Source organism: Nicotiana tomentosiformis, chromosome 3 (assembly GCF_000390325.3).
Source record: "Nicotiana tomentosiformis chromosome 3, ASM39032v3, whole genome shotgun sequence".
In the NCBI taxonomy this organism is placed as follows: domain Eukaryota; kingdom Viridiplantae; phylum Streptophyta; class Magnoliopsida; order Solanales; family Solanaceae; genus Nicotiana; species Nicotiana tomentosiformis.
This window is the reverse complement of record NC_090814.1, coordinates 117,436,869-117,454,126: the sequence shown is the minus strand read 5'-3', so window position 1 is coordinate 117,454,126 and position 17,258 is coordinate 117,436,869. Positions and strand designations below refer to the sequence as shown.

At 33.5% G+C, this 17,258-nt stretch overlaps 2 protein-coding genes across 3 annotated transcripts; one reads left to right on the top strand and one right to left on the bottom strand.

Moving 5' to 3' along the window:
• Positions 1–6,746: 6,746 nt before the first annotated feature.
• Positions 6,747–9,726, bottom strand: LOC104085916 (uncharacterized). 2 transcript variants are annotated; one of them, XM_009590039.4, is made up of 3 exons: positions 9,448–9,726; positions 9,293–9,359; positions 6,747–7,891 (listed from the first exon to the last, which is right to left on the bottom strand). In XM_009590039.4, the coding sequence occupies exons 1-3, from the start codon at positions 9,523–9,525 to the stop codon at positions 7,014–7,016; spliced, it is 1,023 nt and encodes a 340-aa protein (XP_009588334.1). In that variant the 5' UTR covers positions 9,526–9,726; the 3' UTR covers positions 6,747–7,013. The 2 variants fall into 2 exon arrangements, with proteins under 2 accessions (XP_009588334.1, XP_009588335.1); XM_009590040.4 differs by having other exon boundaries at positions 6,747–7,886; positions 9,448–9,723.
• A 94-nt stretch (positions 9,727–9,820) lies between these two features.
• Positions 9,821–16,550, top strand: LOC104085913 (uncharacterized). The gene is made up of 5 exons (XM_070199056.1): positions 9,821–9,963; positions 13,588–13,748; positions 14,258–14,382; positions 15,251–15,308; positions 16,180–16,550. Exons 1-5 carry the CDS (start codon positions 9,821–9,823, stop codon positions 16,206–16,208), a joined length of 516 nt encoding a protein of 171 aa, XP_070055157.1. The 3' UTR covers positions 16,209–16,550.
• Positions 16,551–17,258: the final 708 nt, after the last annotated feature.

Genomic DNA, 17,258 nt, shown 5'->3' with positions numbered 1-17,258 from the left:
AGTCCGTCCGTTTAACGTTACGGGCTGTTAGCGAGCTGCATTAGCGGGCTGTATTTTTTCGGGTTTTTTTTTTGTCCGTCCAGGTTCGGCTTTAGCGGGCTGTTAGCGGGCCGTGGATTTTTTATTTTTTTTTAAAAGTAAATTTTATTTTTCTTATTCAATGTTATTGATACTTAAGTGTTTGCAAACTTTTAAGGCTTAGAATTAAACTTTGAAGTTTAAAATTTGAAATTTGAAATTTGAATTTTATAATGTTAAAATTAAAATTTGAAAGTAAGTGGCTACAAAAAATTATTTAATAAGACCTATATGTAAGGATCAAGCTCTGAAGACTTTCATTTGATATTTTTATTGAATAATATATAATACTTCAAATTAAGTTGCAAGTTCTTTTTTGATTTTGTTATTTTTGAACTTGCAAATTACAAGTTTACAACAATTATAAAAAACAAATAGTACATCACATGTTTTGCATCATTTTTGTAAGTTCATCCATATCAACATGAGGTTCTTGATTTCCGGCATTGAGTGAATCAGAACCATAAACCATTATATCTCCAATTTATTGGTCCTCCGCTTCATCTACCTCGTCACGCCCTTGATTTCGTCGTTCTGATCTTATCCAATCTCTAAAGCAGACTAGAGTTTCCAAAGCGTTGCTATCCAATGAATGACGGGTATCTCCTAGTTGCTGCCTTGCTTGGCTAAATGCGCTCTCTGATGCGACTGTTGAAATCGGCACATTTAGCACGTCTCGAGCCATGGCCGAAAGAACATGAAATTGATTTGAGTTGCTCCTCCACCAACCCAGTGGTAGAAATTTCTTTGTGCGGGGCTCTGCTGACTTTTGCAAGTAGAATTGAAGTTCATCAATATTCCTGCTATTGGTTTGTTGATGCTCCCCTATTGTAGACCAAATCAAATAATCTTCAACACCATCATTATCATCCAAAGCACTGGTCCCAGATGTTGAAACTGAACTTGAAGGAATATTTGTATCTACAGCAGAAGAAGCATCAACAATGTTAGCATAATAATTATATAATATTTCTAAATGTTTGTGTAGATAAGAAATACAAGTGTCAATATCAGGAGTTTCAGTTGGTCCAATATCCATATAAGAATATAAAGCAGTGATTAATTGGCGACAAGTGGCCATTTTAATAGAAGGGTTTAAAATAGCACCAATTAGGTAAATAGGGGGAATTGGGTAAAAATATTTTTAAAACTTATCTAGCATAGATTCAACAACAAAAGTATATCCTTCTTTCTTCTTCAAATTATGTAGTAAAAGAGAAATTTCAGCAATATGAACTAAACCATTTGCAATAGTAGGATAATAAACTCCAGAAAACTCAAGTGTAGCCACAAAAAATTTTTGTAAAAATTTTACAATATCTTCAATGACATCCCAAGTTCTAGATGTTAACAAACGGCTAGGATCGGTACAATGAGAATTAGCAACTTCAGTTATAGGCATTCTATATTTATAACAACATTTTAAGAATAAATAAGTATAATTCCACCTAGTAACTATTTCTTCACGCATGAGTCTTGGTTTTAGTCCATAGTGTAGACATTTTTCTTTAAATGCATTTAATCTAGCACTTCTATTATTTCCTTGAATTACACCAACAACTCTTCTAACTAAAGTGATATCATCTCTAAATAATTCAAGGCCACTCTTCACAATCAAATTATAAATATGACATGCACATCTAACATGAAATATTTCAGGAACTGGTGGGTGTAGATGCAATTTTAATATTGTAATAGCAGCATTATTGTTAGAAGCATTATCAAATGACACACAGAAAACTTTTTCTACAAGATTATAAAATATAGCAACTTCATGGATAGTATTACTTATAAATGCACCAGTATGACTTTGATCTTCATCATATTTAAAAGCAATAATACGTTTTTGCATATAAAAATTATCATCTATCCAATGGCATGTAACAGTCAAATAATCATTACCATTTACAGCACGACCAATATCAGAAGTAAGAGAAATTCTACAAGAAAGACTGGCGAACAAATAATGTATATATGTCTGATATTGTCCGAAAAGCCTAAAGATATCAGCTATACAAGTACTTCTAGGAATACCTTTAAACAAAGGGTTATAAATTCTTTGAATATAAGTAACAAGATATGGTGAAGCAGCAAAACTAAAAAGTAAACAACCTAAAACAATCATTTTAGCTAATTCTTCCTGATTTTTCTTAATATCGTATTTACCCATTAACCCTCCAGTACCCTGGTTAAGTTTTTGTTGCCCATCTTCCTCATCTACTCCCCAATCAAGAGGGTGGTTGTCTACCATGTGCCTACGAAGTTGACCTGTCCCCCCTCCCTTACCGGTCCCATATTTATAAATATCCTTACAAATTCTACATCTTACATAATTTTTATCTTCTTCTAGTCTGTCAAAAAAATTCCAACACTTACTTCTTAATCTTCGATTCTTCTTAATAGGGAGGGGAGGCCTACTTGTATTACCACGACTTCCACCCCTAATATTTTGAGTTTGACTAGCATTACCAGGTGTAGCTGGTGGTGTTTCAAGATTATCAAGTGATGAAAATGGAATATCATCTAAATCATCATCTATACCATAATTTTCTTGAAGTCCCTCATAATCTACATTTAAGTTTTCACGTGAACTTTCAGAAATATGTGTAAAGCTACTAGAAGAACAAGCACCACCTCTTGATCTTTTGGAAGTTTTCTTACTACCACCTCTACTAGTGCACGCTTTTTTGGCTGTTGTAAATATATCAATTATGTAAATTAAATTAATAATTATAAATAATAAAATAAATGTACACCAAAGAAGAGAAAGATATAGAACGAGTGTACCGGGATTCCGGATGCCGCACTAAATTTGATATCAAAAACCAAACTTCAATTGATAGATCAATACTTGATAGTTGATACTTGATACCACACTTCACTTGAATACTTGATATTTGATAATAATAATTTTGTAATGGCTAAATTAAATATTTGATGAAACTTGAAATAATAAGTAATTGAGAATTTAAGAACAATAATCAATAATATCAAGAGAGAATTAGAGTAGTAAGAGAGTGAATTGTGAGGAAAAATGAAGAAGAAGTGGGGATATTTACAATTTTTAAAAGGTTAAAATTGTAATTTATCAAAAACTAGGGGTGTGGGGGCTATTTTCTTAAGAGGGTAGGCCGAAATGGCCATTTCTGCAAAAAAAAAAAAAGGCCGTTGGCAACGGTAAAAAAAAAAAACGTTAAAAATCGGGTTGAACCGGGCTGTGGCCCGTTAACAACCCGTTAACGGGTTAACGGGCTTAGCGGGTTCCGGTTCACCGGTATCAAAAAACTATTCGTTTGAAACCCGCTCCCCGCCCAACCCGTCCCAGCCCGCCGCCCATGCTACAGTACAGGGCTGACCCGGGCTGACCCGGGTTATAAACGGGTCAACCCGGCCCAATTAACAGGTATAGTCCAAGAACATACTATAACTGGACTAGTTGCATCTAACATCTTATACGGTGGCATGGATACTTGGCTGTTTGTTTTTGCACCCCAATTTCGTGTTTGCCATCAAAGAGAACTTCCAGAAAGAAAGTTGTACTATACTTGAAACGATTTTTCAGTTGCTTCATTCATTTCAATTTACATTTTGTTTATCAAAAGTCAATATTTTACTGGTGACACAGCCTCTAAACATCCAGATACAGATTATGTCTAGTTAAAGTCTCATGGAAATGACGCCCTGGACGGTAAAAGTTTCTCATGGGACCAAAGTCTTGATGATACAGACGTTAGTTATGGGTTTTGCAAGTTCGCCTTTTCCAAAGTACAATTTCTTGTTGTTTCACGAACACAAATACAAGCTCACTTGACAAATAATGAATTTCAATACAAATCAATTGTTGCCAACACTTTGTAAGGAATGCTGGTAGGATAGAAGGTTTCTGATGTATACCATTGCCCAGGAAAATAATGGAGATCAGAATAATAACATATACTATAGAAGCATCCTTTAGACTTTAGAGCTTCACGTCTATCAGACAAATTTGCATATATTCCTGAACACAACAGAAGCAGTCAAAAACCATTTGATCGGAGAGACTTATAACTGTTGCAATATAATCTTCTATTTCATGGACACAGCACAACTCAAATACTGTTTTGCTGCTCTAGAAATTAAAGATATACAAGCATAAGAACCCAGCAACACGCACATAGTAAACAGTATCTGAAAAGCTCCGAATAAAAATTGTATAGATGATTCGTTGAGTACGGAAAACTTTAAAGCAACAAACTGATGCAACAGCTCAAAGAACTAGAGTCAGCACTCAGCTCTCAATAGAACTAACCCTGTTCAGGAACATGATTCAGGCATTTTCTAGATGCTTCCATATCACATTACCCCTAGAATTATTACATATGCATAACTTATGCAGATAATTATAGTATTTTACACAGGAATAGAATACGGAATAAAATTACATGTATTGGCAATACCATGTTAAGTTAATTCTTGATATTGGTACTGCAATCTCTTCATAGCATTCCTTGTATTATTCATCACATCATATTCCTATATTACGCTATTTGAATAACTAGTCTGTGACTGAAACGAACCTGAGAATATACTTTGTCAAGAATAATGTCAGTAATATGATGAACATTATTAACCTTATACTCATGGTGAAATCAGGAATACAGTTGAGAATATGTTAACAGAATCAATCTCACTCAGAGTAAGATCAGGAATACAAAGTGATCAAATTCATCAAACCTTGACCCAGAAAGGTAGGGGCTACTCAACTAATGACTGCTTCTTCCAGCTTCTGATCTCAACGAGAACTGACAAGATGTCTCTTAATGTATCCCCGATTATTAAGTTCATCAAAAGGTGTCATTTGGCAAAAGCAAAAAAATCCTTACACGATCTTTATATGAAACACAGCACCCGGTGAAATAATCACTAGAACCCTTCTACTCGACATGTGATGGGTAAGTTTAGAAGCAAATGGAAAAGAGACATAATGATCAGAAAGCCCACTACCTACTTGTAGAAATTGAATGTGCAATATTAAGAGAAGCTTTAGATAGCGAAATGCACACAAAATGAGGAAGACAAAGTGGTTAGCAACATTAGAACTGAATACATATAAATTGATGAATGAATAAACAAGACTGCTCCACTTAATGAACCTCAACTTACGAGATTTCTTCCAAAAGCACAATAAAAGCCTAGTACATCCCAAGAAAACCTAAACTAACACAATTAAGGCAAAATGGTATTCACTCATAGTTACCGAACTGAAAGCCCCAAAATATGCTGAGGATTTGCATGTCACTCTAAACCAAGTGAAGAGAAAAGTGAAGGCGACAGACCTGCCCGTTTGAGAACCAGCAGATATATATATATGATTCATATGCATTAAGTAGTCAAGACCGGAAACAGCAAATAAAATATTTAGCACTTGGTTTCTCATTATTTATTCATATTGACCGGATAGGATGTGAAAATTTTCAAATATGAAGCATCCCAAATGCACACAGTATTCCACTAATCTATAGTTTTCTGCTACTCAAAACATTCTCTTGTTCCTTTATAGCAGTGCAAAAGGTCGTTTTTAGTTTAGTATCACATCGATAGATGCCAAGCATTCAAAACACTCATTAGATGATGTTGAACCCCATCCTGATGACTACTAATTGCTTCATACTTGCATTCCAGGGATGTTACTGTCTTAGCGATTCAACTCATAAGACATATAATAAGACAGATAAGACATGCTGCTTGTTTATGTGGTTAATTACCTTAAAGGGCTTTTAGACTTGAATCAAAGGTCATAGACAGATACAGACAGTCTAAGTCAGCAGTATCTGTAAATGCACCAAGTCTGTACTAGTGAACACTGGGAGAAAAAACTTCTAAATCATTGATCAACACTGATTCTCCAAAGCCTTCACACATTTGAAGGCCTAATTATCCCTCTTTGACTCCAGAAAGTTCCACATCTATACAGAACTGCACCATCATGCACCAAATTAACTATGTTGCTCAGATACCTCTAAGAAGAAGAATATGCAATGTCTTAGTTAAAACCAACATGAACATTCTGCTAGTACCTGTACAACGTGTCTCCAACACTCAAGACATAAAAGTAAATCAAATTAAGAATTCCATTTCCTCTCAATTGAAACGCCGTACACTTGATTGGTACTTGCGGGATACATTTAAATTTTTTTACAATATTTCAGGAAGTACAAAAATAATTTGACAAGGGCAAAAAAGAAGAGAGGAATACAGTTAAAGTCTGAAACAAAGGGCTTCAACTGCCAAGCAAAGAATCCTACAACCTCTCTTAATATTTTAAGTTTTTTTGTTTTTTGAGTAAGCCTCTCTTAATATTTATCTAGTATGTTTATATTGATTAATGTAAATTCAGACACCTTGGATTTTTGCTATCAAAGGCTTATATCCTTTTTTAAATGGTAAATTAATTTATCCACTTTTGTTATTTAATTGATGGTAAGCCTTTCTGTGTTTCTAATTTTCAAAAGTTTAAGCATTTCTTAATAGGTATTCATCGACTCTAGAGCACAGGAAGGTTTGGAATACTAGTAGCAGATGCTTTCTCATTCTTAACTTAGTCAAAAGTTTAAGCATTTCTTAAATAACTCTGGTAATTTCAAATTGTTTTCCAATTATTCATTCATGTTAATCAGATAGGAGGGTGATAAAGGTAAAAGCTTGATTTATTTAACTTCTATAACAACTTATTTATTCACATAATGAGTGTTCTACATCAGCACAAGCACCACATCTATAATGCAAAAAATCATAAGAGAACCAGAACTATTTTTCCATGCTTTCAGACTCACCTATATCAACATCTAAGATATGGAAAATCTTGAGTCTCAGTCTGCTAAGAGCTAGAACACTCACATGTCATGCAGAGACTTTAAAGGACCCAACATACACATTCATGGAAAAACAAAATCTTCCTAGGACCTTGATATCATGCTACAAGAACGAGTCAATCGAACTGTCAGGCTGCCTCCATCTATGGTAGCCTCTCGCTCGACTGGATCCTGAACATACTGCTTCCTGCACCCGGGGCAACGCCCATCCTCCTCAAGAATCCTCTTGTGACAAAAGAGACAAAGCCTAAACCCACATGAACAAGGGAGAAAACTTGTGTCTGTAAAATCCAAATCTTCACAGCATATAGGACATGACGTGGGTATGGAGGATAAACTTTTACATCCCCATACAGAGCCTCCCCGACAATGCCGCTCAGAATTCATTGGAAAACTATACTGCTTCGACAAGGTTGGCAGACTCGGTGGACGGAAGGTATCATCAGGCCTCCATGCCTGGGAACTGAGAGGAGGTCTAGGTGCCAATCCTCTGTCATTAGACTCTGAAACCTGCCTGTTAGAAGTCACTTGCCTAGAACTCATATGCGCAACATTATCATCCCTCTCACAATGTGAATCCAAGCTGGGATTATGCTGCTCCTGTTTGTGATCAGTGGCAGCCAGAGCATCAGCAACAGCCTCCCAATCGTCCAAGCAGTCGTCATCTTCTTCGCTCATACTCCCTGAACAACATCCACCACTGCTACTGCTGGTACAACTACTACTACTGCTGCTGCTCCCGGTGAAATTAGTCCCAGAATCATTTCCTCCCAAAACACTACTGGTGTGGCTTGTAGGTGAATCAGAATCGCTGTAGTGGTTTGATGCTCCTTCATTGTCCTCTTCGCCTCTCGGCTTTATCTGCAACTTCTCAATTAATCGTCTCCTCTCACTCTCAACATTCTTTGCTCGACTATGTGTTCCTCCAGCATTTGGTTCCTCCTTCAAGCCTTTGTTCTTCACTATACAAAACCCCATCGCCAAGATTTAAGAAACATAGACATAACAAGAAATTCAAATAAATAATCACATATATATGGTGACTACAAATCTTGAAATTAAAGGGACAAAACGAGACTTTATGTTCTATGCCGTGACTGTTGGATTTTTAAAAGATGGGGCAGCAAAAAGATTATAAGTATTAATTGAAAATGTCTCTAAATAATTTTATTAAGCATAACAAGGCTTTAAATAGCCAATTTAAAACAGAATCTGCAGAAAATCAGGAGAATAAATCAACTAACTTATCCTATTAAATTTAAATTTAAAAAAAGACTCCTCCTTCGACTAAACTACTTATTATTCTAGTAAATCAAATATCAACAGTAACAAATACAAAATCCAACACTCCTCCTTGCTTTTGTTGCTGCAATAGGTTGATCCTCCTCAATTTCTGTTTTGGCAGTTTGTGCTTGTGCATTCTTTCAAGTGTTTTTGAACTTGCATTCATCTACAATATGACTTGTTCTTTCTTTTCTTTTTTTCTTTTTGGTTTTGCGCATAAAAGACATCCTTAGTGACCTCGTCTTATCTGAAATCTCTTTTGAAAGTATTTGATTCTAGACAATGATAGGATTTTCAGGGATTGCTCGTAAGGATTGTTCTTCCATTACAGCATTTAATGAATCATAGGTATTAAGATATGATTTTATTTTCACTGAGCAAATCCGATAGTTTTCGCCAGTTAAAGTTTGCGGGGCATTCAAAGAGAGACTGTTGCTTGCCATGTTTGAAAATGGGTTTAAAAATTGATATTGGTTAAAAATGATTTGAAAATGGTTCTTTGGAGGAACTCACAGATTCCGCAAGACCAATGAAGCTCTTGATACCACTGTTGGGTTCTTTAAAATGATGGGACAGCAAAAAAATTAAAAGTATTGATTGAAAATGTCTATCAATAATTTTATTAAGCATAACAAGGCTTTAAATAGCCAATTTAAAACAGAATCTGCAGAAATTCAGGAGAATAAATATTCAAATTCAAAAACCTAAACTATCTCAACTAACTTATCCTATTAAATTTTAATTTAAACAAAGGCTCCTCCTTCGACTAAACTACTTATTATTCTGGTAAATCAAATATCAGCAGCAACAAATGCAAAATCCAACAATGACGGTATCACAAAATCGGTCACTTGTTAGGTATTACAGGTAAATCTCTTGAAAAGCACTGAATAGTAATCTAATACAAATGGTAACCAATCTGCTAATACAAGTTAAAGTTCACCGATATTCTAAAAAAAAACCTTTACTTTACAGTGTTTATTGCTTAAATCCATAAAAGATGCAAATGGAAAATTCAGCAAAAGGAAGATCACAAATACATGCAAAATTATATATGAAAAAAGGAGATATTATGCAACCTTGTGAAAGCCACTGCTCGCGTCGAGCATCAAGCTTGCACTGCTTCAACTTAGCCGACCGATTAGCCTGAAATTACGCAGAAATACAACTCAATCACTAAAAAAATATTGAAAACGTAAATGAATAGGTAGAAACTAAAAACAGAAATAGTTACCCTTTTTTTCTTGGCAAAATCTTTGGGGTTAGAGGAAGTAATAGGGATCGAACCGTTGAGGATTGAATCGGAACCCATTGTTGATGAGTCAAATCAGTAATTGATTCGAAGGGGATCAAAAACCCTAAAATTGTGAGATGAATATCTCAAGAATTTAGAGAGAGAAAGCGATAGATAGATAGATAGATACGGAGGGAGAAAGAAAGCTTGTGGTGAGTGAAAGAGAAACGGATAACGGAAACTTTTGCCTCTGCTTCGCTCAGATCTTTTTCGTCTGAGAAACCAAACGTTTAGCACTGGCGCCCTTAATATAGCAATATTTATTCCACAATTGCCCCTGGTTTCGACCCGAATTTCCGCGTGCCCCGTGAGAATGACGAGAAGATTTTACAGGAAATTAGGGGTTGATAATGAAATGGGGGCAATTCTTACCTACGGGACGGAAGTAGCCACGACGTCGTTTGAAGTTCTGGAATTGGTAATTCCGTGGTTTGTGGTTAAAATTACTTTGAGCTCGTTAGCTAGGGTAAAATAACTTGTGTCCCAAGCATCAAATCTTACAATTTACATCTTGGTAAATGCTTGGTTAATTAAATTACATCAACTTTTGGCAGGTTTTCTAAAACATAGGAGTTAATTTTATTTTTCCAGTTATGTCTGCTTAATGAGAAATTTTTTTAATTCAATCTTCTGATAATAAAAAATGATTTCTGTGAAATGAAATTGTGTTTGACGCTCTCTTTTCTAGACATCAAAATTTATTTTTTAGTTAAATCAAATTAATTAACAGCCTTGATATGATGTTGCATGGAATATTTTTTTCTTAATATTTGAACTGCAGAAAACTATTGATCATACTTGTTTGAGTGTGTGAAAATGCAAGGAAATAAATCAACAACAAGAAGAAGAGATATATAAGTTGCTAAAGTGGGTATTTAAATAAGCTTAAGACCGTATTTATTTGCTAAAACAAGAAACTTTATACTTTCTCCCTTCTATATTATTGTCATATTTCGCTTTGAAGTTTCGATAGTCAATTTGACTTCTCTATAAAGTTAAATTAGATCAGATCAAATTAATATTTTACAATTAAAATTTAGATAGTTAATAATATATCAAAAGTACACGTGCAAGTTATAATTATTCTCTTATCAATAAAAAAATATATTTTAAAATGTTGGTCAAAGTTGACATGATTTGACTATAGAAAAGCAAAACTATAAAACTAATTTGAGACAGAGAGAGTAACTCAGTATTGTGAGTACCGAGAATACATGGTTTAGATAAACTCCATTAATCAGGAGGAAATAGATTACTTATTTGTCCATTAATCTCATCCTTGTTTTATCTTGTACTGTCTTATCTTACATGAGTAAACTTTTATTTTATACCCAATTTTGTAGATAAAACTTTTAGGGATATCTAAGTAACACTAAAGATCTTATCTATAACCCACCTTCTTATCATCCAAAAACTTGAAAATGAAGTGCTGTACCAAAAAAAAATTGTAGGTAGACACTTGAACCATATATTTGCAAATATTGCCATTGATAATAGAGGGGAATGTGCAAAAAGAAACCATTTTGTATTCTCCAACTACCTATTGAACATAAATATTTTAAGTGCTGTTTGCCCCACAAAATGGTCGTACTTATTGATCAATATTTGAGGATGAAAAAATAATCTGAATATACCATAAATTATTGATAGACAAAGACCTAACATCATTGAATTGAATGAGAACAAGAAGCGCCTCTTCTTATGATGCACAAAATAATGCGAAATCCCGTCATTTTCCCCTCTAAGCCATGAAACAATGTGTCCCATGCAAAAGATTGTTTGTGATCACACCAACATCATTATTTTCATCACCAATAAAACTTGTTTTATTTTGATTTGTTTGTTAAAGTTTTAAATTAGTACAATGAATAATGAAGGTACATTGCATTCTTAATTAGTGACGGAGATACGTTTGGAAAAGGGTCTACTAGAAAATTTTCTAGCAGAAGAAAAGAAACAGAAGTTTCAGATTTGGCAAAACTTGTTGACAAGGTTGTGCAAGTGGAGCTTACTGGTGGAAGACAAATAGAAGGAACACCTAAAGGCTATGATGATATGATCAGCTGCTAAATCTTGTGTTGGGCACATTATCACTACTAAAAAACACTTGTTTACTGACGCAACAGTACCAACGGACTTTTTTCCGTCGCTATTCCGAGGGACTTTCCGTCAGAGTCCCTCGGTATTTTTGAACTTTTTAATTTCTAATTTTTTTAAAAAATAACCGACGGACAACTCTCGGTAAATAATGATACTTTGACCGGTCAAAATTTAATTGATTGTACCGATGCACTCCGTCGGTAATTTACCAACAGACTCTCTCGCAACATTTTCTATTTATATTTTTGAATTATTTTTTTAGGTTCCGACGGTGTCTCTCGGTGCATTTAAAAAAAATAAATGAAAAAGAAAATAAAGTTATCAACGTACTCAATCACTATTGCATTTACGTAATATTTTGAATTTTGTTCTTACAATACCGATGGACTTCCGTCGGTAATTTAAATATATAATCTTTTACATAAATTTTTGTATTTTTTATTGCACAATAGCGAGGGAGGTTGTCGGTAAGTCCCTCGGTAAGTATTTACTTAATTATCTTAGTAGTTGATTAGCCTATTTATTGAAATTTACACTAAGTGGAACTGTATTCATAGTAATTACACTAGTTAAAAATATATTCGTGGTAATTAGCTTAGTAATTTATAATTACACAAAGTAAAAGTGAATTTGTAGTATCATTAACTGCATTGATTAACCTATACATTAATAATTACATACTAAGAAGAAGTGTATTAGTCGTTTCCGTAAGAAATATTAGTGATAGTTTATCTTATAAATTGATAATTACTGTAAGTAGAAGTGTATTAATGATGTCCTTAAGTAACGTTAACAATTGATTATCATACACATTGATAATATACTAAGCAAAAGTGTATTAGTTGTATTTAGCTTGTAGATTGATAATTACACGAAGTATAAGTGTATTAATAATATATCTGTAAGTAGAGTTGTTGATTGATTAGCCTATATACATTGATAATAGTACTAAGTATTGGTGAATTAGTGGCAACCTTATATAAGTAATATTAGTGATTGATTAGCATATACATTGATAATTATACACTAAATGGAAGTGTATTAATGCTATTTGTGAGAAATGTTTGTGATTGTTTATCTTTAGTTTTATAATTAAAGTAAGTAGATGTTTATTAGTGGTATCGTTAAGTAATGTTAAAAATTGATTAGCATGTATATTGATAATTACACTAAGTAGAAGTGTAATAGTTATAATTAGCTTATAGATTGATAATTACACTAAGTAGAAGTGTAATAGTTATAATTAGCTTATAGATTGATAATTACACTAAGTAGAAGTGTACTAAGAATATATCCTTAAGTAATGTTACACATTAGGTAGAAGTTTATTAATGGTATACATGACAAATGTTGGTGATTGTTTAATTATCTTAAATTGACAACTAAAATAAGTAAAAAAGTATATTATCAGTATCGTTAATTAATATTAATAATTTTATTAGGTAATTCATTGATAATTACATTAAGTATAGAAGTGTAATAGTTACAATTAGTTTATAGATATTGATAATTACACTAAGTAGAAGTGTATATACTAAGGATATATCCTTAAGTAATGTTAGTGATTTACTAGCCTATACATTGTTAATTATACAATAAGTAGAAGTTTATTAATGGTAAATCTTAGCGATTATTTAATTATCTTAAATTGATAACTAAAGTAAGTAAAAATATATTAGTGGCGTCGTTAATTAATATTAATAATTAATTAGCTAATTCATTGAAAATTACACAAACTAAATTTGAGAATTATATTAATGAATTTTTTGTGAAATATTACACTAAGCAGAATTATATTATACAATTATATGTTAGGTTTTTGTAAAATATTAGTTTTATTTTCATTGATTCATAGTAATTTGTTAGTTAGAATTTAATTAATTGTCAATTTGATATTTTATATAACAATACTTATAAGTAACTGATATATTAGCTTGAATAAAACCTGCACATTGGACAATTAGCAGAAATACAATAAAGAAACCCCAACCTTAATCAAATTTTCTTTTCTCCCTCTTCTTTCTCTTCTCCTCCCTCTAAACGGAGACCAACCCTCAACCATCGTCTCTCTGTTTCTCCTTCCGACCAGCCATTGTCTCTCTCTTCCTCCGCTCCCCAGCGACGACCAGCCCGAGGGACAAGTAATTTTTCTTTTATCTCCCAATTTCGTTTCGATTGTTGCTGCTTCTTTTAGATTTTCGTCCCAATTTTGTTTAGGTTGTTGCTGCTTCTTTCAATGGTTGCATTTTGGATTTTCGTCCCAATTTTAGATTTTCATCTAGTGATGTTCCCGTTAGGGAAACGGAAAAATAAAAGTTATTGGAACTGAACACATCTGACATATTTCTACGAGTTTCCTCATATTATTGGATGCTATTTGGTGCAGATTTAAGCTTTCTTTCTGTTTGTTTTTAAGCATAGCTCGCTAATAATAGTGATTGATGGTCCATTTCTTGCTGGAAACTTTCTTACTTCTGGTTTTCCTCTTGCGGAAAGTTGAAGCTATACGCGTTTTCTGTATCTCCCAAATAGTTGTATTTAGTAGTGAGGCTATTTCTGCTAGCAAGATATATTTTTTATATGGATTGATCTTTTGATACTGGTACTAACTACTCAAGAAGAGAAATGATATTGTTCGTTGACGTTACAGGAAAGACCAGAGCCAGAGATGCAGCATTGAACGCCATTCAATCTCCTTTACTAGACATTGGCATTGAGAGGGCTACTGGAATTGTATGGAATATAACTGACGGTAGTGATCTAACATTATTTGAGGTACCCAACTATTCTCTCTTCCTCTCACTCCCTCTCCACTGATATACTTATTAATCATTCATGTGATGCACCTCTCATTGACTGAAAAAAGTAGTCATATATTACATAATGAAGAAAAGATTCTGCAGTAAAAGCCTTTTTTCAATGGACATTTTTTGTTGAAGATACGTATGACTGTGAATTTCCTTGTGTTATTATTTCGTAGAAAGTAAATAAGAGAGAAGCTTTATTTAAAGGCACGTGGGGTTTTTAGAAAATCAAATGGCCTACGCTATTGATATAATTCTTGGACATGATTTGTCTCGTATAGGAGTTGGTGTTCATGATTAAAATAGGGTAGAATCCATTCAAATTTATGTTTTATGTTGTAATTGTTATAATATTAAATGAGTAAGAATAATAAATTTGTTGTTTGTATATGTAGATGGAACATCGTATATGGATGTACGATAGGAATCTTCCTAATCGGTGGGGTTTAAGAGATGAATTTGTACAAGGTGTTGATGAGTTTATTAATCATGCCAAGTCATTTAGCCAAAATAATGAGATGATTAGGTACACTTGTGCGAAATGCAAGTGTAGGAAGTGGTTGAAACTAAAGGATGTTAAAGACTGATCTATATAGTAAGGGCTTTATGGATAATTGCTATGCGTGGACTAGTCATGGAGAGACTGAGGGTAGTGATAGTAATATTTACAATCATAATTTGGATATTGGTGAAAGTAGTCAAGATCCTAGATTACATGAAATGGTTATGAATGCTTTTTGGAATGTACAATGAGGGTGACAATATTTAACACTATTTATTTTTATACTTTAAATCAATATTTTTTACTAACTTATTTTTTTAACATTCTTATTATGTAGATGGCATACGACCTTTCCTCCGAGCGCAACTATCATCGCCTCGAGTGTGGACTACAAGGTATATACTTTTTTGTTAATAAGCTCTTCTTTTTGTTAGCTGTGTTTCGTGGGCTGTTTTGGGGGATATGACACTGCCAATCTTCCTTCTGGCAAAGATTACCTGCGTTTCACTAATGTTTGAGAACATATATGAAGCAAATGTTTTACTATATAAAGTGCATAGTTGCGGAAAAGTCTATAAGCCATAGTACACTGTACTAACCATTCTATAGAAAAGGAGTTTGATTCTCAAGCTGTATGACAAAGGAACTATTTGAATCTCTTTTTTATTAATCTTATAATAAGAATGAATAGAGTAAAAATTGACTCCTCCCATTGAACAACTGCACGAGTTTCTCTCTTATCTTTGTTTGCATTTTCTTTGGAGAAGTCATAATTATCTGTTGTTATATTCATTACTTGGCTAATGGTGCACTATTTTTAATTGCTTGTCTGAATGAATATTTATTTTTTTTAGCAATAAGCAAGCTGAGAATGTAGGTGAACTTAAACTTGTTTTAAAGAGTGATGTCAACTTTACACCTTGGATAGTTTTTTCAGTCTTTTTGGGTGCAATTTAAGAGAACAAAACAATATATTTTCAAGCATATTAAGCTTAGAGAAAAGGTTGTTTCTTCTTTTGAGGAAAGGCCATAAACCAGAAACACTGTTTAGGGGTATGCATTGAAGAGGAGAAGATTCTAATGTATTTTTGAGTATTGCCCTGTTGCAAATTGTTCATATAAAGAATAAAACTAGACATTTGAAGTAGCAGCACAAGTTTTGGACCTGTAAAAAGATTTTTTTAAAAAGTGGCCAAAGAAATGAGACAGAATTTGTATAACAAAAAAAAATCCAACCAAGTGGCTAAAGATTCAACAACTTTCTAGGAACTATGCGCATGTACGAGAAAAAATAAAGCATGGAGAGAAGATTAGGACCGCACTTAAGAATGACATCGAGTCCCTCAAGGCTCAAGTGAACCACTTATAATCGGCTTGCCCCGCTCTCCGCCAAAAAGCCACACTTATGAAGAGGATGAAAGTGATGGAAACAATATAAATGATGAAGAGATGAGGGGGAATCCGAAGATGAGCAGTGATTTTATGTTTGGTTGGATTGTTGTTTAGTTGGACGTTTACTTTGAATATTACATTTTGAAGTTTGGTTGGGATAGTTTTGATGTTTGATGGGATAATTTGGATGTTTGGATAGTTTATTAAGTTTTATTATTATTAATTTGTGTTTTATTGTGGTTGCATTTCTGTTTCTATTGTAATATTCTGGCTGGCAGGTGGTGCAATAAAAAATAAGCACTGCATGTCAAAAATATACCAAATTTACCGAGGGACTTACCGATAAAATCTGTCGAAAAAATTGTTTATTTGTCAATCCAGAATTCATACTTACCGAGGGAGTCCGTCGGTAGACTTAAAACAAATTTTTAAATTTTGTTGAACATACCGACGGATATCCATCGGAATATCAATTTATTCATATTTTTAATTTTTTAAATTACTAAATTAAAATTATAAATATACTGATGGTATCTATCGGTAATAATAAATTATTATTTTTAATTTACCGACGGGCAGCCGTCGGTATTGAGATTATTGATATTATATTATTTTATAATATACCGACGGATGTCCGTCGGTAATTAAAATTATTTGACCAAATAGTATCAGAAAGGTACCGATGGCTTTCCGATGTGGTCCATCGGTCACTTTTACCGAGAAAATATTTAACTACGTACCACTTACCGACGGACTTCCTTCTGTAAAGCCTTGTTACAGAGGGACGTTCCTTGGTAATTTGCGTCGGTAAACATGTGATTTTTAGTAGTGTTAGATATTCCGATAATTCCCTGAAGACTACCGACCGGACACAAGGTCTTGGCGTAATAGTCTGCAGGGGTACTGCAGTAATGCTTGTGGCTAGGAGTGACAAACAGGATGGGCGAGTCGGT

Excerpts from the sequence above, each read along its gene's own strand:
- LOC104085913 (XM_070199056.1), top strand. The coding sequence starts at position 9,821 with ATGACGAGAAGATTTTACAGGAAATTAGGGGTTGATAATGAAATGGGG. Across the intron at positions 13,749-14,257 it reads ACGACCAGCCCGAGGGACAA|GAAAGACCAGAGCCAGAGAT; the intron begins GTAATTTTTCTT and ends TTGACGTTACAG. Across the intron at positions 15,309-16,179 it reads CCTCGAGTGTGGACTACAAG|GAACTATGCGCATGTACGAG; the intron begins GTATATACTTTT and ends ACAACTTTCTAG.
- LOC104085916 (XM_009590039.4), bottom strand. The coding sequence starts at position 9,525 with ATGGGTTCCGATTCAATCCTCAACGGTTCGATCCCTATTACTTCCTCT. Across the intron at positions 9,360-9,447 it reads ATTTTGCCAAGAAAAAAAGG|GCTAATCGGTCGGCTAAGTT; the intron begins GTAACTATTTCT and ends GCGTAATTTCAG. Across the intron at positions 7,892-9,292 it reads CGAGCAGTGGCTTTCACAAG|TGAAGAACAAAGGCTTGAAG; the intron begins GTTGCATAATAT and ends GGTTTTGTATAG.